At 42.2% G+C, this 22,865-nt stretch overlaps 1 protein-coding gene across 1 annotated transcript in view; it reads right to left on the reverse strand.

The window, feature by feature from the left end:
• The window catches only part of adam12a (ADAM metallopeptidase domain 12a), a gene marked incomplete at its 3' end in the record, with an annotated part of 211,479 nt that overhangs the window by 82,412 nt on the left and 106,202 nt on the right, over positions 1-22,865 (reverse strand). The window contains exons 5-6 of the mRNA XM_080455765.1: positions 21,072-21,148; positions 3,930-4,143 (exon numbers count right to left, since the gene is read on the reverse strand). Of these exons, the coding sequence (XP_080311891.1) occupies positions 3,930-4,143; positions 21,072-21,148 (291 nt within the window). The remainder of the gene's footprint in view (positions 1-3,929; positions 4,144-21,071; positions 21,149-22,865) is intronic.

A 22,865-nucleotide genomic window follows, 5' to 3' on the forward strand; every position in this document is an offset into this window, starting at 1 on the left:
TTACAAAACATACATTTCTCACTTAAGCCCTATATACATTTCGGCCGATCTACAAGCTCACAATGCGTCGCCATGCGACGAATTGTGAGCTTGTAGATCAGCTATTTTCAGAAGATGTTCATATGTTTTATACATTTGAAAACTTGTGAAATGGGACATATTCTGTACAATGAGTACTTTCTACTTTTGGTACTTTTAAGTACATTTTGATATTTTTATATTGCAGAATTGATACTTAAGTAAAGAATGTGTGCACTTTTTCCACCACTGCATTTAGCTGATCACACATACTGTACCAATTGCGATTCAACAGAGACAATTCTTGCCATCTCTCAACCCTGCGCAACAGCACCCCTCATCAGCAATCATATTCTTTCGATGTTACTGAAACCCGCAAAGCGTGTGTCACGGTGCAGTGAGACTGGAAAAAATTAAAAAAGATTCGTAAGTTAACAAAATAAATCATAAAGTGTGGATGAAGCCCAATTGATACTTAGTCATACTTAAGTCATCGTGCATCAAAGCATAAATTGGGCTTGAGGAGCGCGTGAATAAAGTGGTCTCTGAGTGGAATTGACACTTGGAACCGGCCTCGCCGAAACACACAGCCAATCTCAATACCCGTCGGAGTTAGATGACGAAATAGCGGCGCCGACTCGACACTTTTAACCACAAGAGAACCCATGCCTCCCCCTATACAGGGCATGTTAATAAGAGGCGAACATTTGGTGAAAATAGCCGATCTACAAGCTTACAGTATAACGATTCGAGTTGAGCTTGTAGAAATCGGCTATTTTCCGCAAAGAGATTTGATGTATAAGGGGAAAAACGGAGGGGGCCAAGTAAAGACCCTTGAGGGACCCCAGTCCATGATGTATACATACTGTAGAGTTAGGTTAAGGTTTTAAACTTAGAGTAAGGTTTTAAACTTTACAAATTTATTTTGGGGTTGAACTATACCTTTAAAATTTAAAGGGATAGTTCACCCCCAAAATCGATTACTCACCCCATGGAGACTTGAATTCATGGATATTTTTTAGTTTTTGTCGCATTCCTAAGCCAATAATTTGATGACCAGTGGAGGAGACAAAAAAAGAGGCTCCTTTGTGTCTCCTACCGGAACGGCTTCCTACCGGTCCGCTGGTCATCAAATTGTTGGCTTAGGACAGAAACATATCCATGAAGTCAAGTCTCCGCATGGGGTGAGTAATCGATAGAAAAAAAGTCATTTTGGGGGTGAACTATCCCTTTAATGACGGCCCCTAAGTCCCCTGACATGTGTCTTACATTACGTTGACATTACGTCTCCCTTTCAAGCCCCGCGTTTATCAGCCTTGTAATCTCCTCTCCATCTCTCACATCTCCTCCTTCCTCCACATCCACAGTTGATAAATCAGGTGTATTCCTCAGTTCCAGAGTAGCGATAGCCAATCGGCGCGCTGTTCTCCACTTATCAAGTGGCCACATCTTTTGTTCTCCACTTATCAAGTGCTCACATCTTTAAAGAGCCCACTCCCTTTGCGAAACGCGTGCGTCCGGTGAGCCATGCACACCCTCCTGTGTGACTTATCCCAGGATTTATCGTGTGTGTGTGTGTGTGTGTGTGTGTGTGTGTGTGTGTGTGTGTGTGTGTGTGTGTATGTGTCAAGATGGCAATCCAATCTTAGTCTGGGCAGAACTGCCTCACTAGAAGGCGCACAAACAATTTGAGCAATCTGATCCGAAGTTCAGACCAAACGCTTGCACTTGAAAAGCAGCGCTATACTTCTCAGTTCCCACTCCAGTGGAGGAAAAAGTAGTCAAAAATTTTATTTAAATAAAAGTATCAATACTGCAATGTAGAAATACCCAATGTAAAAAGTCCCGGAATTCAAAATGTACAAAAGTATTGACATCAAAATGTACTTAAAGTACCAAAAGTAGAAAGTACTCATTACACAGAATGTTCCATTTCACACGTTTTGAAATGTATAAAAATCTTTTGAAAATAGCAGATATACAAGCTCACAATGTGTCGCATCGCGACGTATTGTGAGCTTGTAGATCTGCTATTTTCAAATGGCCAAAATGTATATACTGTAGGGCTGAAGTGGTTAATGTATGTTTTGTAATAATAATCAAAATCTACAAAGTAACTAGTAACTGAAGTTTTCAAATAATTGAAGTGGAGTAAAAGTGCAATATTTACCTAAGAAACTGTACTTTTTTTTTTCAAAATTTTTATCCCGCGATTTTGTAACCCTATTTTTTACACCCAGTGCCAATTGTCTATGTAATCCTGGGCACTACCTTCCCTCTGCCAACCTAGGGAGGCCAGGGCCGAGCTCATGCCTCAATGCATGAGAGCCAACTGACCTTCTTGTCACCTGACAGAGGAGAGTTTCCCTGGTTGGACGTAGCGCGTGGAAGGAACACGTTATTCCAACCAGTTCCCTTCCCCTCCATCAGGCGCCCCGGCTGGCCAGGGGGAGGCAGTATAGTGACCAGGATTACTGCATGTTTTTGTGAGGGTACCTACCCTAGGAGACACGGGGAGAACATGCAAACTCCACACAGAAAGGCCCTTTCGCCAACCCCACCTAGGGTATGGGCACTGATGACGCGGAGGAGAGAACACGCCCCCAGCGCCCACAGCGTCCCCTGCGGGAATCGAACCCAGGACCTTCTAGCTGTGAGGCGACAGCACTACCGACTGTGCCACCGTGCCCCTAAGAAACTGTACTTAAAGGTTTCATGACGTTCAGTTTTACCACACATTAAAAGTCTTTGTCATGGTCCTACAGTATATACATTTCGACCATTTGAAAATAGCCGATCTACAAGCTCACAATGCGTCGCGATTGTGAGCTTGTAGATCTGCTATTTTCAAAAAAAATATATACATTTGAAAACTTGAAATAGGACATTCTGCCTAATGAGTACTTTTACTTTTGGAACTTTAAGTACGTTTTGATGCCAATACTTTTGTACTTTTACTCAAGTACATTTTTAATTCTGGACTTTTACTTGTAACAGAGTATTTCTATATTGCAGTATTATTGGTACTTTTACTAGAATTTGAGTACTTTTTCCACCACTGCAAAGTACAAACTCACAATGCATCACGCTGCGACCGCGTACAAATGAGGCGCCAGGGGAGCGATGTTTCTTCTCCCGTGGCTCCTATGTGATGAGATGTGTGTGTGTGACTCTATGCTGCTTCAGCGGAAGAGAGACGACCACAGACTTCCATCTTAACCACATTTTTTGACACCAACACGTCCAAAAACCCCTTCTAACGACACAGAACAACAACAACAACATCTACTGCAGTGTTTCTCAAACTTTTTCATGTCAAGGACCCCCAAAATGATTATGTATTTGGCCACGGACCCCCATCTCAAAATATTTTGTCCCAGGGACCCCCAGAAGCAAAGATTTGTTAAAAATTATCACTTAAAAAGAAAAAAGTTATATATATATAAAGATTTGCACACATTTTCAAGATTTTTGAATAGCTAAAGTATAAAATGATCTACTGTCACATGATATCTGTTACAGCTACACAATAGCAGAGTGTAAATCTAACTTCTGAGTGTGTAAAAATGGACCCTTACAGTACATCCTTAGGTCACACTCTCAAAGTGAAATGAACACTCACCTTTGCAGCCCATAATTGTGCCAATATGTGTTTGTTTTTAAGGCCTTTGTGGCGCTATGGTAACATGAGGTGCATGCATAGTCTGGGTGAGCTGAGGTTTGACCCAGAGACCTTCCAAATCCAAATCCCAGACAGCCCCCTCTACCCACTCGGCTACGGCAGCTCCCAGGTGTGATGTGAATGTATATGAAGCAAGAAGTTACTGAAAAAGAGCATTTTGTGCTCAAGCTAAGGTTAAAACAAACAAAAACAAACAGAAGGCAGAGAATCCATTAAGGTCTTTATTTACCCTTGTGCTGAAGTCCCTGAACAGGCTGCTGTCTGGCTGACTCCAGTAGTTTCCTGCGGGGTCGGAGGAGGAGGTGTTGAAGTCGTGGCCACAGGTGCCGGGCGTGAGGTCGAGGTGTTCCGCCCTGAAGATCCAGTGGGTTCCGTCGGCGGCGGCGGTGTTGTTAGCAGATGGCTCCAGTACATAGGATCTGTCTTCTAGTGAGATGAGACCCCTGGGAGGAGAGGAGGAGAGACATCGGGCGCAGGGGGAAAGGTGTTAAGTTGGGTGAACCCAGAGGTCATAATGAATAGCATAACTGTAATTTATTTGTATAGCTTTCATGACATGAAATACATCTCAAAGTGCTTTACAGAGCAAGAATAAAGCACAAGAGATTTACGGAAAACGTACAAATGATTAACAATAAAGCAAAAAAGAAAAGGAAAAACCTAAACAACATTAAAAACACGTATATAAACAAGACCAGGAGACCTGGTTCTGCCAGACCCAGAATAAATTCCTAGTACGTAACACACCTACAAACCACTTTATAAGTTGAAATCTGAAGATCAGAGCACTACGTCACGCTAAGCTTGGCCAATCGAAAAGAGGGACCGGGAGGAAAAACGTTGAACCGGGAGGAAAAACGTTGACCGGGAGGAAAAGAGGGACAGACAAAGCCTCATGTAGGCCTGACCCCCTGGGTCTGGCAAAAGAGACAGTGAATCAGACAAAACAGTGAGGACATTTAAACATCAACTAAAAGCAAGAGTGAAGAAATAGGTCTTGAGCTGTGCTTTAAAGCTATCCACAGAGGCTTAGGTGCCTCTTCACCGTGTTTTTGGGCGGTGTAGCCGCCCCTATAAGTGGGGTTGGGACACCTCATTAGCTGTATTGTGATTGGCTCATTAGTACACCCCTAGCTGTACTGTGATTGGCTGACTCTATTGGCTGACTCTATTGAGCACTGTGATTGGCTAGCGAGACACATGATGATTAATAACCTATAAATAGGATTATGCACTTTAAAAAAATCATATTTTTTTTAAGTGAGCTTCCATCACTATGATGACCACTGTGATGACCACACCGCCCACTTCACACTGGGTGTGATTTTTTATATGTCATTGTAAGCACTTCGAGCAGGTCAGCACTAGAAGACCTGAGGGGGGCGGTTTGGAACATATCTAGGCAGGCAGCCATAGAGGGTGCCAGACCATTGACAGCTTTATAAACAAGTAAAAGACATTTAAAATCAATCCTAAAAACAACCCGGGAGCCAATGTAGTGAAGCTAAAACTGGAGTAATATGTTCTCTCATCTTAATAGTAAGTAGACTTGTAGTAGTCTCGGATTTCCAGTTCCTGTTCAGTTTCTCCTTTGTTTGACAGGCTCTGCAGATAGAGTTTTCGGTTCAAATCTGCTCCTGAGACACGGTGGCTATTTTCTACACATGACGTCGATCGTACGAACAAGTATAAACAGCAGGCCAGTAGACACCGTGCTTTATATCGATATAGCAGAATGAAAACGGGAAGTAGCACTTGAATGATGTGATTAAAGTTGAGCTGATGGTTGTGGCAACAAATCAAGAGGCAGACAGACATTGTGTTTAATCCATTAAGACCGGGAACGCATCTGTGTCTTTCTTTGGCTATTCAAAAATAGCAGATCTACAAGCTCATCGCGCCGCACCGCTATGAGCTTGTAGATATGCTATGTTTTTGAAAAATCGTGAAAGATGTGTGCAAATCTTTGAATATATACTTTCTAAAGTGAACATTTGTAACTCAAATCTTAGCATTATTTTACACTTTGGCTATTCAAAAATAGCAGATCTACAAGCTCATAGCGCGGCACCGAGTGCCGCGCTACGAGCTTGTAGCTCTGCTATTTTTGAATGCAAATCTTTGAAATATACATATTCTTTTAAAGCAAACATTAACTAAAATCTTTGCTTCTGGGGGTCCCTGGAACAACATATTTTGAGATGGTGGTCCGTGGCTAAATACATATAATTTTGGGTGGTCCTTGACATGAAAAAAGTTTGAGGACCACTGATATGTTAGGATTTAGAAGACATTATGTAGAATCCCAAGAAGCAAAGATTAGAGTTAAAATGTTTGCTTAAAAATATATATATTCAAAGATTTACACAAATCTTCACGATAAAAAAAAAATTGCAGATCTACACGCTCACTCTGTGCCGCGCTATGAGCTTGTAGATCTGCTATTTTTGAACAGCCAAATAAATCTCAAAATGACACAGATGCGTTACCGGTCTTAGTGGATTAATAAGTGGCATCCCCATGTCGGCAGTGCTGATGGGAGCTCCCGTTTCCACTGTGTCAACATCTCATCCGTTTTCTATAAAAAGTGGCCTCTGTGATTTGAAATTACACTCTGGACGCATTAGGTCCGGTGCCAAAACAGCGGAGGAGATTTGAGCACCACAAACCTCTCTCGCACAACATCCACAGCGACCACATTGAACTCACATTGAAACCCCCGAAGTCCCCGACAGCTGCCAACCAAAACCCAGAGCAATTTGTTGTGGCGCGCACGCCAAGCAACACAGGCTCTTGTCAAAATGTTTTTTTCTTGCTGCCCCTCTCTCTCTCTCTCGCTGTCTGGAGACAGGTTGCAGAGAAACCAGATTTTTTTTTTTAAATGACCAGTGCCAAGAACAGAGGCTTAACAATCAGTGGGATCGCTCCTTGGAGGGGTGCAGAAAATTTGGCTGGTTTGTGCAAACATTCCTGGTGTTGTCCGGTGATATTACAACCATCATTACTCCTGCTTTGACGTGCAAACACAGCTCCCTTCTCCAAAAAGACAACCTCCTCCCAGCCGGGCTGAAGGCCCAAGGTGTCATCATCATCATCATCATCATCAAGGTTCGATTTATAAAATAATAAAAACAGAGGGGGAGGTTAATGTGTATAACATACTTTTTTTAACTTGTTTAATTAAACTGCCCGTTGGGCTCAGGCCGTATACTCGAGAACTTTGCAAGTCGCTGAGTGATGCGAATTGGAAATGCATGTCGCCGATGTGCGTCATGGCGAGTTTGAAGTTGGTCGATCGGGAATGCATGTATTCAGTCTGTCCAAAAGCAGGGATAAAACATATCCCCGCCAGTGGTAAAAAATTTATGACCCCGAGGTAGGATGTCAAAAGCAGAGCCCCCCCCCCCCCCCCCCTCCACCTAAAAATCGAACCCTGAATTCATCACCTTGTTTGTGTATTTTTCTTAAAAATGCCATTCATTACTCGCAGAGATCCGTCTACACATGCTATTCCTGTGGGAAAGCATCTGTGTCATTTTAGATTTTTGCATTGGCGATTCAAAAATAACAGATGTACAAGCTCACACTGCGAGCTTGTACATCTGCCATTTCTGAACATTTTTGAAAAAGTGTGAGAACTACTGATTTAGAAGCCATTTGTAGAATCGGCCTCAGGTCTAAATAGTTCACCCCCAAAATGACTTTATTCTATCGATTAGTCACCCCATGGAGATTTGAATTAATGGAGATTTCTTAGTTTTTGTCACATTCCTAAGCCATTAATTTGATGACCGGCAGCGGTTCCGGTAGGAGACACAAAGAGTGTCCTTTGTGTTTCCTACCGGAACCGCTGCCTACACAGTCCACTATGGGGAGAGATTTGTCTCAAAATTATTTGTAAATCCAATACCAGGATGCACAAATATTCCATGATTTACAAATGTGTTTCCATGATTTACAAATATATTTTATTTTTTTTAAGAACATTTTTACAAATGTATTTTCCTATCTGCAAACTTACTTGTAACTTGTAAGTTAGCGTTCAAATACATGTGCTATGATTTGTACAAATATATGACTATTTCTAAATATATCATTTGCAATATGTAAAAATTATGTATACTTGTAGGCACATTTATCATAAAATATCATTTGTAAATCATCAATTCTGCATGTGAATTGTTGAATCTGCATTTGTGAGTACACCAACACACGCATTCAGTTTTGAGACAAGCTTCACACTTGTCTCAAATTCACTCACAAATACCTGCAGATCCACACGTGTGCTTGGACTGCCCCACCCCCACCCCATGGCAATTACAGCCAGGTGGGCACTGCCACTAATCAGTTAGACAGGAGGGATTAATCAGTTAGACAGGAGGGATTTCAGAAAAAAGGGCATTTGGGGGTAAAAATTGGGAAGCTGACTATTATACATAATTCAAGGGTGCTGAATCTGAGTAACATGGTTCCCAAACATATGTTATTGTTTTTAACCTTCCAATTTGCATAAACAAATGGCTGCCAATGTTGAACAATTTCTTCAATAACTCTATAACATGCAAGCAAAACAGAAAAATAAAGTGTCTATATCTATGTTCTGAGGGTCAGACAATGTGTGTAATGCATTTTTCATGTAATTAGTGGTAAGCCTACTCCTAAATATGCAAATTAGAGGCCACCATTACAGAAAACTGTTTAGTACTGAAAATGGTCCATATGTACCCACCTTATTTTCTTTTCTTTTCTACTTATCTGTATTTTTGGCATCCTTCGGAGATCTAAATTACAAATTTAGATGATCGCATGCAAAAAGTCTTGGGCAAAGGATACATTTTGGCCCCTGGTGACCCAAAATACATTGAAGTCAATGGAGCGACATTCCATATAGACTATCATGGGGATTTCTGCCTTGTATAACTCCCCCAGAATGAGTCATAGCCACAGAACTGGTACTGAAACCTGGGTCTGGTGCTCTTGAACCCAGGGATATGAGAACCAAGATGGTGAGTGGTTCCAGGGCCAAGTTATTTTAGGCGGAATTGCCCTAAAATATGACGCTCCATAGACTTAAATGTATTCTTGGTGACCAAGGGAACAGTACTTTGGGCCAGGAGGGTGCTAGAGCTCTGTCAATAGTGTCCCATAGAGAGGTGCCCTAGTAGTAAGGGGGAACCTCAAGGGGTCAGTGATTGTTGTCTCTTTGAGGTGCCCTAGTAGTTAGGGTGGCACTACTTTAGGTTGGCTGGACCCAAATGCATGACTCAGAGATATCCTACTGAAATACCCACAGGGGCACTTTAAATAAGGGGGTGGGTTGGTAGGCACTGGCAAGCATGCATAGAGGTGAGGAACCATGGCAGCCATGACAGCAATGGGGTCCTGTGGCAGAGGGAGAAACAGGATGAGGCAGAGCACAAGCACCAGTCACAGCCATAGGCTAGCATAGCTCCTGACAACCGTACGTTCATAGGTGACAGTCAACCAGGGAGTGAGACCAGCACTTCTTTGATGTCCGGCTACCCTTAAGAGTCTAAGGGTAACGTCTAAGGCTTAGAAGTTAGGCTTAGACGTTAGCCTAAGGCTTAAGGCTTAGATTTTAGCCTAAGGCTTAGGCTAACGTCTAAGGCTTAGATGTTCTGAGGATTTGAATTGACGTTTCTTCAAGGTCTATTTCTCACTCGGTGAATGGCAGGAGTCACCAGAACGCCATGGCTCCGAAGAAGGTGAGGGTTCCAGTTCTTTGGAACCACACTGGCTTGATGGATGGCAAGAATCTCCACCAGAGCCCTGGGGCTCTGATGAAAGTTTCAGTTCTTTGGAGCCAGTCACTGGGCCCTGATGAGGGTTCCGTTTCCTTTGAACAGAAGAGATGTTCATGCGCATCCAATCTATTAGTCCAGGTGAAGGACAAACGAAATCATAAAATCTGCACGCAGGTCTCAGCTCTTTTTGATCGTAGTCGATCTTCATCTGATATTTATTTTACTTCGAACCATGCCGTCTCAATGGAGTCTCCACCAGAGCACCGGGTCTCTAGTGAGGGTTCTTTGGAACTACACTATCTTGATGAGCAGTCAGACTGCAGCTTCCCTAATGGTCTCATCATGCAGCTGGTCCACCACCTCACCACTTGAGGGGGATGAATCTGCCACTTGGGAAATGCCTTGAGCAGGTGTATGCAGTTATTTGGTGGAGGTACATTTGGTGCTGCCCTCTGATGTCCCTTTACCTGGGCCATAAAGATTGTAACCCTTGGAGTGAGACGGGCATGTTGTCTTCCTCTTGGTTGGATCTGCCTGACTTACTACACTTCTGGTGGAGGACATCTTGCTACTTCATACAGGTCCGGCTTGAAGGACCATGAAAAGTACTTCTCGTAGGAAGATGGTGTCCGAATAAGACTTAACCAGAGATGTTCACCCGTGATCTAGAATTAGCTTCAATAGAGACAATTGCAATCTTATCAAGTCCAATTCTAAGAACAGGAATTTGGACAGTCTTGAAGTTCAGAGCTCTGCAATGTGACGGTAGAAGGACCATCTCTCTTGACTGAGAATGCACTTGAAATTATCGTATAGCATCCAGCCATGTTTGCATCTGTCATTGCGATGAGGTCCAAATCTGGAGTCCCGGATCGACCATGTCCAAACCACCTGATTCGAATGCTATCAATGCATTGAATGGGGAAATAGGCGAGTTTATTAGACCTTTGAATGGGCGAAATAGGCGACCTACTTACCTACCCGCGATTTATCAGACCATTCATTGGGTGTTATCAAGACATACTAACCTACCAACGGACATGACTTAAATAGTTCAGTTTAGGTTTCGCTTTTGGTTTCGGACCATGACGGAGGCGCGCAGTCACAGGCGAACTGTCACCCCGTGAAGGACCACCGAGGGAGCTAAGGCGACCGAGTTGCCGTCCTGAACGGTGTGACGTTCGCCTGTGCCTACTCAGCGCCGTTCGAGTTATGTACCGATAGGCACAGAATCAGAAATATTGTTGTGGGGACTGCTCCGCCTCCAAGTAGGTCAGTAGCTCCTGAATGAATGGTCTGATAAATCGCAGGTAGGTAGTAGGTCGCCTATTTCGCCCATTCAAAGGTCTAATAAACTCGCCTATTTCCCCATTCAATGCATTGATAGCACTCGAAGCCGGTGCCCAAACATGGATTGCGTTGACGTCTGGACTCACTCTGACCTCTTAACAATAATGATATTGAGGGCTTGGATCGCAAAAGGCTTATGTGACACTTGGTGAAAATGATTTTTTTAAAAAGGTCTCCATGAGTTCTATCAGATGGTAAAAGAATATGTTTATCATTATTTTTACTTTTTGAAATAAAGTCTGAAAACATAAGTGAAAACCTTTAATTGAGCTTTGAGCGCAAAAGGCGTAAGTGCAAGGGCATTATGCCCCACCAGGGGACCCTGGGTGCCACAATATGCACCAAACTTGGCACAAACACAGTTCATGGGTCTGCCATTACAATAGTCACACCAAGGGCCGTGTGTTCCTCCCTGGGGCCACAGTGTTGCTCTAATCTGCACCAAACATGGCACAAACACTGGTCAAGGATCTGCCATGACAATATTAGTCACAACATTTTTCACACATGTGGCATTACAGCAGTGTCTAACATGTAACTTTCCTCTTCTAACCGGATTTGAACCCGGTATCCTGTGCAAGTGCTGACATTTTTACCATTGAGCTAATAGAGCCTGCCTGCTTGCTCAGGGAATACATTGAACCTTGACCATAAGGTTAAGAACCCCAGCATCCCTATTCTGGGGGAAAATTCATAAAAAAAAATATATAGCAGATCTACAAGCTCATAATGTGTTTCAATGAGACTTTGTAGATCAGATTTCTCCTTTACGGATTTGGTGTAAAAGGAAAAACAAGTGCAACTCAGGTCCGTTTTACTACGTATACTGTAGCCAGTTGCGCAAGGCTAACAGCTTTTAGTATAGATAAATGGATAAATTGACCAGGTTCGGCTTAGAGCTCTGTGTGGAAAACCCAAAGAATGAGAAACAGATGTGACGGTGGCCAACTGTGTCACATTTGACTTGCCAATTACTTTCAGAGTAATGGCACCTTTTACTCGTATAACTTATTCACATTAGATTCACAACAATAAAATATCAGTTGCATGGTTAAAGTGTGGGGTGCGTAATTATTGTGAATACCAATTGAATAAGATGTTTGCAGACTACGCCACCTTTGTTTGAGAGGACGGTCCCCTATCATAACTAACTTTTCTTTACAAGGCTACACACAGGTTCGAGATCAACTAGGTAAGTACTTAGACTTGATGAGAACACAATTTAAACCAGGAGGAAACTGATGCTGACACAGTGGATAAAAGGTAAACATACATTTATAGTCCCTAATACAAGAGGCCTCTGTGCCATAAAATACAAATACAATCCTAAAATAAAACCCTAACCTCCTATGGTGCCGCTAAACTAACTAAAATACACTCAATATAATCACTACCAAAAATACAAATGGGGCCAATGTGCAAATAAAAAGCAGGGTGCAAATAAATAGCAGAATGTGCAACAATGACTTTTCACAAGTAAGTGCAGGTGCTAAATAAAGTGCGTTATATGCTATTGTGGTATCTGAAAACCACAGACTTAAGGTTCTACTGCACTTTTGTAGTTGCGAACAACGCCATATTGTAGTTAGTTTGTTGTTCCAGTGGTGTGTATGAATGGTTGTAGAATGAATTCACTCCAGTCAGTGAGGTTTCTTGCTTCCAGTTTATTTCAGAGTACAAACAGCTTTCTATGGACCCTGAGGTCCCTCCAACAGCCTCACGGCCTTGGAGTAGCACACACACAAATAGTTACAATACATCCCATCTATATAGCAGTGACCACATTTTGAATAAGAGGAGGTACATGTATGGGTGCGTCAGCCTTCAGGTGAGACCCCACCCCCTGCCCAACACTTTTCAACTGTATGGGGCAGGAAGGGGGGATGGATACACAAGCCTAGACCTCCTGTCTCCCAGGTAAACAAGAGAATGTTAATTGTACCCTCCACCCGGCTCAGACCAACCGTCACCTCTCTGCCTGAATCCACTCTTCTGTCTGTAGCCTACTTGTGAAGCAAACATATGGCTTACATGTGTATGTCATGTTATGAAATATACAGCACTATATAAAATAAGACCAGGTTACAGTGCAAATAATAGGGGGAAAGTTCGAGGGAAACCAAGCCAGGAATCTTCACTGTTCGTCTACTTCTTGTCACCGTCTGAAATTACAGAAGCATGGGCCAGTTGAGCCATCCGTTCCCAGATAATATACTGTGTGCTGCTAGAGATGGTGGCTATCACAGGTTTAGTGTTGCATGGATCAAAACTTACTCCGAAGGCAGCGAAAGCTGCCTATTGTTGAGTTGCGCGTTGCAACACTTTTGTCACTTCTCCGCCATCAGCTCCACTCCAGGCCTCGCTCCTTTTATGGTGTTGGTTTGGCTATATTCGTCCTCTCCTTCCCCTCCGCACGCTGTCGGTCTTTCTCTGCTGGAGCCGTCCACCACTGCTCACTTCTCTCCCTTTGTGGCTGGCAGCCCGCGCTCTCCCGTCTCCCTCTTTCACCTTGGTTACACTGGTCCTTTACCTCGCTTACGCACCGGTTCCTGCACACAACCTGCTCCTCTGCTTTTGAATGACCCGGGCTACTGTTCATGCCAGGGACACCGCGCCCTGCTCACTCCGCGATTGGCTGCTGGTGACGTAACCTTCTGTCGGATTGGGCCGTGGGGACCATGCCCGAGTGCCAGTCAGTGTCTCAGCTGTCAGTTCACTAAGTGGCTTGGGGACCGGGGGAAAACAATTGTCCATGGCAAAACGAAAATATACACAATACATGCTTTAAAGAAATTAAATAGGATGAAATGTACTCTTAAATAAATAACAGAAAAATAATAAGACCGTTATTATTATTTTCAACCCTGTCACACAGAGAAAGGAGGTTTAACTTAAAGATGTATTGGAACAAACTGTTCAACATACAGAACATCAATTGCATGAGTATAAGGGGAAAGAAAATGGGGGCCCTTTAAAGTCAAGTTCCAGTGGAACTCTGCAGGGGTTTCTCCTTTTGGGGAGAGAATCCAAAGGGGAATAGAACAGTTCCTGCGTTCCTACCACACAGTGGAGGGGGGAAATTGGACTCCAGAGTCCAGGTCGGTGGCTCGCCATCAACAGGATCTCCAGCCGAATAAAAAAAATAACTGATCTAAAGGCCAGGTGAAATAAATTCAAACCGATACTAAAACATCTGTGTGGACAGAAGTCGCTCCTATGCAGATTCCAGGTACTCAATCAGCTGCTTGTGTTCTGAATGGAAAGTTCTGAGTGGAAGAAACAATATGATGAGCTGTTGGCTAAAGTCAAGCCCTTCCAGGAACAGCTTAATAGATTCGCTGCAGAAAGAGACGTTCTGCTCAACGTGAACGGTTCTAACCAGGAGGAGTTGAACCGTCTGGCTGAAGCTTACGCTAGTCTTCTGGGACATAAGAATCACAAACAGAAGATACTGTAAAACACATGGTGAAGCTGAAGGACGAAAACCTCACGCTTAAACAGGAGGTGTCGAATCTGCGTTCCCTGGTGAGTCGGCAGGAGTCCCAGCTGGAATAGCTGAAGTCGGAGCTCCCTGTAGCCACCCGCCGCAGGTTTGATCCCAGCAAAGACTTTCAGCACACCAAAGAGAACACACAGCCAGAAACGCTGGTCGTCCTCCGAGACGGACGAGAACCTCACGCTTAAACAGGAGGTGTCGAATCTGCGTTCCCAGGTGCGTCGGCAGAAGTCCCAGCTGGGGTGATGGTCTCCATCGCCTCCGGCCGATCGAAAGGGAGTCGGGTGTCAATCATGGCAGATCAGTATAAATGTCCCGGTTACATGGTCCCCCCCCAGTTCAATCCTAAAACATCTGTGTGGACAGAAGTCGGACTTTAGTCAGAAGTTGCTCCTATGCAGATTCCACATACTCAATCAGCTGCTTGTGTTCTGAATGGATAGATCTATGTTACAGGTGGTCTGCATTATAATGACAAGACTTGAAAATACGATGGCGTGCTACAACCCCAAGAGACAGACACGTGGGAAACTGTGGGGCAGATGGCTGCTGCTCGCTTAGGTGTCCATCCTGGACAGTGGCAAAGGCTGCATCAAGTAGGTGACGGACGAGCTTCAGAGCCCAGCCCTTTGACTACATCAGCAGCAGGAGACAGCAAGCTCTCAAGGATTCCCTGGTGACATGTAAGGCAGACATGCTAGGATCAGCAAGCAGCAAGTCAATCTGTGAGCAACATGTTTCATAGTCTACTTCATTACTGGATTTGGGGCATTTCCCAGAGAAAGCACAGAGTCTGAGTGGGGACAATGAATGAGAACTAAAATCCTTCTTCAATATATGTTCCACCACAACTTTGTTTGTCAGGGGGGTTTAAATCATCTCCTGCTAGAGACACTGTTCTTGTGACACGTCTAGTGCCTCCGGTTTCTGTTTGTGGCTCATGCCGGTCAGACACAGAGCTTTCCTGTTCAACTTTTAGAACAGATCCCTCCTCCCCTCCACCGGGTTCTCTCAGTTCTTTGCTCATATGAGTGAGCATATCTTTTAACAAAACCTCAAAGCTTCTGCCACTAGAGGCTACTTCTAGAATCTGTTTAAGGTAGTTCTCAGTGTGTGCCACCCACTGTAGCTCCGTACTCTTTTGCAAGGAATTGATTTAATACACCACCCCTTCATCATCCATGTGATGCACCAGTGGCTCTAACGCTTCTAAAGTAGAGTCGTCTTTGAATTCAACAATCAAGTTTTTGTGATACGTACTGGTAGGGTCATCCACTGGAGTGACTTGTTCAATCGGCCCATATTTTTTCAAACATGCAAAGAGGATTTCATCCGTTTCTGCTGTGTTTTTGTCACCCCTGACAATCACAGACTCTGCTAACTCCACACCTGATTGTTTGATGAAATCCATCTTTACTTGAAAATGCAAAAAACAAACAATTCTATGGGTTTCACACATATGGAGCTCCTAGCTGGCTCGCCATGCTGTAGCCAGTTGCGCAAGGATAACAAGCTTTTAGTATAGATGGATTAATGGATAAATTAAATTGTTTTATACCAGGTTCGGCTGAGAGCTCAATGTGTGTGGAAAACCCAAAGAATGAGAAACAGAGACAGAGGTTTAACTTAAAGATGTATTGGAACAAACAGGAGTATAAGGGAAAAAAATTGGGCTCCAGAGTCCAGGTCCAGTTGGGTGGCTCGCCATCAACAGGATCTCCAGCCGAAAAAAACCCTGACCTAAAGGCCAGGTGAAATAAATTAAATCAGTAATCTATATTTGTATAACATGATTCAATTCTCAAATAATCATCATTATTTCATGATTTTCATTAAATAATTTCTCAATTTTATAGCATGCATTATTCCCATAGGAAAATAAAATACAAAAATACACTTCAAAACATAAAGGAAGTCATAAATCCAGTGGTGGAAAATAACTAAAGGGGAAATCCACCCATTTTCAATATTTAACTATGTCATTAATATAGCATAAAGGAGTTGTGTGGAAATAAGAAAAAATTAAAAAAAAAATTAACATTGCAAAAAAATTTAACATTGCAAAAAAATTAACATTGCAAATTACACTGTGATGACTCATCATGGTGTAATTTGCAATGTTAAATTTTTTGCAATGTTAAATTTTTTTGCAATGTTAATTTTTTTTTTAAATTTTTCTTATTTCCACACAACTCCTTTATGCTATATTAATGACATAGTTAAATATTGAAAATGGGTGGATTTCCCCTTAAGTACATTTACTTAAGTACTGTACTTAAGTACAATTTTGAGTTTGTTGTACTTTACTTGAGTATTTCCAATACTTTTACTTCACTACTATCTCAGAGGCAATTATTGTACTTTTACTCCACTACAATTATTTGAAAACTTTAGTTACTCGTTACTTTTCAGATATAAATTATTGTATTATAAAACATACATTAACCACTTTAGCCCTATTTTATACCTAGGCTATTTGAAAATAGCCGATCTACAAGCTCACAACGCGTGCGACGCGTTGTGAGCTTGTAGATCTGCAATTTTCAAACATTTTAGTACTTTTACTTTTGGTACTTTAAGTACATTTTGATGCCAATACTTTTGTACTTTTACTCAAGCAATATTTTTATTCTCGACTTTTACTTGTAACAGAGTATTTCTATACTGCAGTATTGGTACTTTTACTTAAGTAAAGAACTTGAGAACTTTTTTCACCACTGCATAAATCAAAACACTTCCTCAAAACCAAACTCAAAATATACAAAATAACCTCAAGACGAGGCAATTCCAGCCTTGTCGATCTGCCCTTTTTGTAAATGCTAGCTCCACTAGCATGACACAGCATGTTTACCATGATCTAAGGCAGATGCATTTCAACATGGCAGACAACATTTGGCAGACAACATTTTACCATAACCAACCGACCAAACCATTGACAATGAACCATAGTACTTTGACTCACCGTTATGAGTGTGAAGCATAGAAGTACACAGCAGCTACACAGCAGCAGCACGCCATGATGCAAACAAACACTGAGAGGGCGTGGCGCAGGAAGTGACACCATGTAACCGGGACATTTATACTGATCTGCCATAATTGAATGATTGACAGGACTGTCTGGTTACCTTGGTTACCTGGGTTAGTTACCTGGCGGCTACAATCAGTGGTGGAAAAAGTACTCAAATGTTTTACTTAAAGGGATACTTCACTTTCGGGCCGGGGACACATTTAAAAAAAATATTAAAAATAAATGAAAAAAGTTATGGAAAATTCATGGCCCCCTCACGACACGCAGTGTCCTACTAATGTGTGAGGGGGCCATGAATTTTCCATAACTTTTTTCATTTATTTTTAATATTTTTTTTAAATGTGTCCCCGGCCCGAAAGTGAAGTATCCCTTTAAGTAAAAGTATCAATACTGCAATGCAGAAGTACTCTGTTACAAGTAAAAGTCAGAAATTCTAAATTCACTTGAGTAAAAGTACAAGTGTTGGTATCAAAATGTACTTAAAATACTAAGAGTAAAAGTAAAAAGCAAAAATAGCCTAGATATAAAATAGGGCTGAAGTGGTTGAATGTATGTTTCATAAAATCATAATTTATATCTGAAAAGTAACTAAAGTTTTCAAATAATTGTAGTGGATTAAAAAGTACTATATTTGCCTCTGAGATGTAGTGGAGTAGAAGTAAAAGTATAGACAATTGGAAATACTCCAGTAAAGTAAAAGTACCTCAAAATTGTACTTAAGTACAGTACTTGAGTAAATGTACTTGGTTACTTTACACCACTGGTTACAATACAGTGCAACTCAGGTCCGTTTTACTAAGTATAGAGGGTCTAAGTGGTTAAACTGAAGTGATATTGATCTACCCACTTTGAGGAATCCTGGTTCAGAGTATGGTAAATAGCTGTTTAAATAGTTCATATCAAATTTCAATGATATTCACATTTAGAGAGTCTGAGAATGCCACTTTTTACATGGGAATAAACGGTATGGAATAAAATGTTATAGGTTTTCGAATGAATGTTTATAAGAGTTATGGCAAATAGTTAAATATAGTTAATAGCTCCAATATGAATGATAATTAACTAGAAAAAGTGCTCAGGTCTTCGCCAGGTCAAGTAGGTTATTGTGGCCTCCTGGTGGCGCTATAATAGGCCAATGTGAAAAGGGTGCCATTTCTTCTTAGGCATTTCAATGGCAATCGGACACTGCATTCATTATTTGAGGCATTTTGTTCCAAAGATGTGTTTTGCTAAATTAGACCTGATGGTGGCGCTATAACAGGCCAATGTGAAAAGGGTTGCATTTCTTCCTCGGCGTACAAAATGTCATGGATATAGCACGCTGTGTTGATGATTTGAGGCATTTTGTTAAAACGGACCTATCCTGCAAACTTTGGAAGCCAATGTTAGCCAATTAGGATGGAATATGAAATATATATCGGACACATCTGTCTTGATCACATGACTATAGAGATACGGTGTACTGATTCGTGTTTTTGGACAGAATCTGTAGGAGTAATATACAAAAATGTGTTTTGCACAAATCGGCCTCCTGGTGGCGCTCTAAAAGGTGAAAAATGCAGGGCAAAGGTTTTTCCTTGGCCTCTAGGGAGTGTGCGTGCAAAGTTTTACGCAGATCGGTGCGGTTATAGGTAAAAACGCGAAACAGCCTGTTGTAGCGGCACCATGAGGCTGATTTGAACATTTTCAAGTGTCATTTCTTCCTCGGCCTAGTGGGAATGTGCGTGCAGCAATTTCATGGAAATTGTTACTCAGATTCAGCACCCTTGAATTATGTAAAATAGTCAGCTTCCCAACTGAAATCCCTCCTGTCTAACTGATTAGTAGCAGTGCCCACCTGGCTGTAATTACCATGGGGTGGGGGTGGGGCAGTCCAAGCACACGTGTGGATCTGCAGGTATTTGTGAGTGAATTTGAGACAAGTGTGAAGCTTGTCTCAAAACTAAATGCGTGTGTTGGTGTACTCACAAATGCAGATTCAACAATTCACATGCAGAATTGATGATTTACAAGTGATATGTTATGATAAATGCGCCTGCAAGTATACATTATTTTTACAAATTGCAAATGATACAAATAGTCATATATTGTACAAATCATAGCACATGTATTTAAATGCCAACTTACAAGTTACAAAAGTAAGTTGTAAATCATGGAAACACATTTGTAAATCATGGAATATTTGTGCATCTTGGTATTGGATTCACACATCTATTTGAGACAAATCTCTCCCCATAGTCCGCTGGTCATCAAATTATTGGCTTAGGAATGTGACAAAAACAAAAACAATATCCATTAAATCAAGTCTCCATGGGGTGACTAATCGATAAACCCATTTAAAGGGATAGGCGAGCTATCCCTTTAACACTTTAAGACCTGGAACGCATCTGTGTCATTTTAAGATTTCTTTGGCTATTCAAAAATAGCAGATCTACAAGCTCATAGCGCGGCACTCGGTGCTATTTTTGAAAAATCTTCAGAATGTGTGCACAACGTTAAATATTTTTAAAGCGAACAATCGTAACTCAAATCTTTGCGTTGGGGGTCCCTGGATGGAACAAAACATGTTGAAATGGGGGTCCGCGGCAAAATACATATCATTTTGGGTGGTCCTTGACATGAAAAAGTTTGATAACCACTGATATAGAAACATAGAAACAGGCCTTAATGGGTTAAATTGGTTAATTTCCCCCCAGTCCATGAGAGCAGAGCAGAGAGCGGTGGAGCTTGTTGTCTCACAGCCAGCCTCCACAGATAGAGAGGCTGTGCCAGGTGAGCTATAAGATGCCCTTGATGGAGGATTTCAAATGTCCTTCCTTCCTTCTTTTGTTCGCTCGCTGGGAAATTGATCGCTGATGCGAGCAGGGGACATTACACCGGCTCCGTGGGCGGAAACAACACCACCAGCGAGTGTGAGGATGATAAGTGGACACTAACACACAGCTCATGGCCCTGAGCAGCAGTGGGTGGTTAAAGTAGAAATACCAAAATACAACGTTTGAATGTATTCAAACTTTTACTAGAGTAAAAGTATGGGGATCACATTTCACAAATGTTTTCAAAACAGTTCAAAATGTTGCCAACATTTTGAAAATAGCAGATCTACAAGCTCACAACACGTCGCGATGTGATGTGTTGTGAGCTTGTAGAATAAGAATTGCAGTGGATTAAAAAGTACAGCAGGGACGCTGTGGGCGTGTCCTCTCCTCCGTGTCATCGGTGCCCATACTCTAGGTGGGGTTGGCGAAAGGGCCTTTCTGTGTGGAGTTTGCATTTTCTCCCCGTGTCCCCTAGGGTAGGTACCCTCACAAAAAAACATGCAGTCTCTATACTGCCTCCCCCTGGTCAGCCGGGGTGTTCCTTCCACGCGCTACGTCCAACCGGGGAAACTCCCCCTGTCAGGTGATAAGAAGCGGCCTGCTCACATGCACACCTTATGCATTGAAGGAAGCATGAGCTCAGTTTGGGGCTCTCCCCAGGCTGGCAGAGGGAGTGTAGCGCCAAGGATTACAGCTTAGCCAATTGGCACTGAGTGAAAAAATGGGTTACAAAAATCGTGGGATAAAAAAGAAAAAGAAAAACTGAAATACTGAAAAGTATCCAAGTACTACAATACTTGACTTTCCACCACTGCTGATCATCACACACACACACACACACACACACACACACACACACACACACACACACACACACACACACACACACACACACACACACACACACACTCACCTGAGACCAGTGCAGGTACTGAGGCTGACATCGGAGTTGGCGTGGTCCTCCACCACACCGTGATAGTAGCAGTTCTCCTGTGGAGACATAAGAATAATAATAACTGTAGACTTATCACCCGTGGGATTTTAAAAGGTGCTGTTTCTGCTATGATGTCATTTTATCACATAGCATGTCATTATACATCCATTAACACATTGCCTGCCAAGGACGTAAGCACACGTCTTTTAAAAAAAATAAGATGTATTTTTCTCTATCGATTAGTCACCCCATGGAGACTTGAATTCATGGATATTGTTTTGTTTTTGTCGCATTCCTAAGCCAATAATTTGATGACCAGCGGACCAGTAGTCAGTGGTTCCGGTAGGAGACACAAAGGAGACTAATTGTGTCTCCTACCGGAACTGCTGCCGGTCACCAAATTATTGGCTTAGGAATGCGACAAAAATCCCTGAATTCAAGTCTCCATGGGATGAAAAAAAGTCATTTGGGGGTGAACTATCCCTTTAAGCACAGCTATAATAGATATTTTAAACACAATAATTCATGCATAGCTTGTAGATCGGCTACTTCCGTACAACAGAGTATTATAGAGTTTAATTGGCTAAATGGAGAGGGATCGGAAGTATCATGTGTGAAGTCAAGGTCAGGTTTTTGTCCAAAACAGCACTTCTGGTTGATATCAAGTACATGAAAAAAAACCTAACTTGGCCGTTCCCCATGGCTAACGCTCGCTGAAACCTCATAAGGACCACCTGCCCAGTTGCGGCGGAGATCCAAGAGGGTGAGTTTAACCCATTAAGACCGGGAACGCATCTGTGTAACCACTTAGTCCATTATTTTATACTTTGCCTATTCAAAAATAGCAGATATACAGGCTCATAGCGCGGCACTCGCTATGAGCTTGTATATCTGCTATTTTTTTTAAAAACTTGAAAATGTGTGCACATCTTTGAATATATTTATATTTTTTAAAGTGAACATTTTTAACTCCGATCTGTCCTTCTGGGGGGTCCCTGGAACAACATATTTTTAGATAGGGGTCCGCAACAAAATACATATCATTTTGGGGGTCCTTGACACGAAAGCGTTTGAGCACCTTCGATGTAGCAACATAAGTTATTTCTTTTTAAACTGTTAAGATTTAGAAAACATTTTGATTTATTTTTTCACTATATTTACTTTTTAGAAGTAAATATTTGAGTAAAAAAGTTTGCTTGAAAATAATATATATTCAAAGATTTGCAAAAATTATCATGATTTTTCAAAAATAGCAGATCTACAAGCTCATAGCGTGGCACCGAGCTTGTATATCTGCTATTTTTGAATAGCCAAAGAAATCAAAAAATGACACAGATGCCTTCCCGCTCTGAATGGGTTAACCTGTGTGCGTGTGTGTGTGTGTGTGTGTGTGTGTGTGTGTGTGTGTGTGTGTGTGTGTGTGTGTGTGTGTGTGTGTGTGTGTGTGTGTGTGTGTGTGTGTGTGTGTGTGTGTGTGTGTGTGTGTTTTAACCACTCCTGGCAGACAAAGGGTGTGGAAGGAGAGGAAGTGTCTGGTTTGCAGTGAAAACAGTCATTCTGGTTGAGGCTATAGAGGGGCCTCTCTACAAGTGGGGCTCCCTCTCTCTGCCACCCTGCACAGCAACAAAATAAAAGGAAACCCCACTTTCCCTGACTCTAAATATAGAAGTGTACGGCAGTACATTTCAAGCGGCTGGCCTCCGGCAGAGGTGGCTGACTTCCAGCGGGCCGGCTGCTTGATTTTTGCATGTTCAGCGTCTGAGCGGAGGTTTC

This window comes from Gymnoscopelus braueri, assembly GCF_963280865.1.
Source record: "Gymnoscopelus braueri genome assembly, chromosome: 17".
NCBI lineage: Eukaryota > Metazoa > Chordata > Actinopteri > Myctophiformes > Myctophidae > Gymnoscopelus > Gymnoscopelus braueri.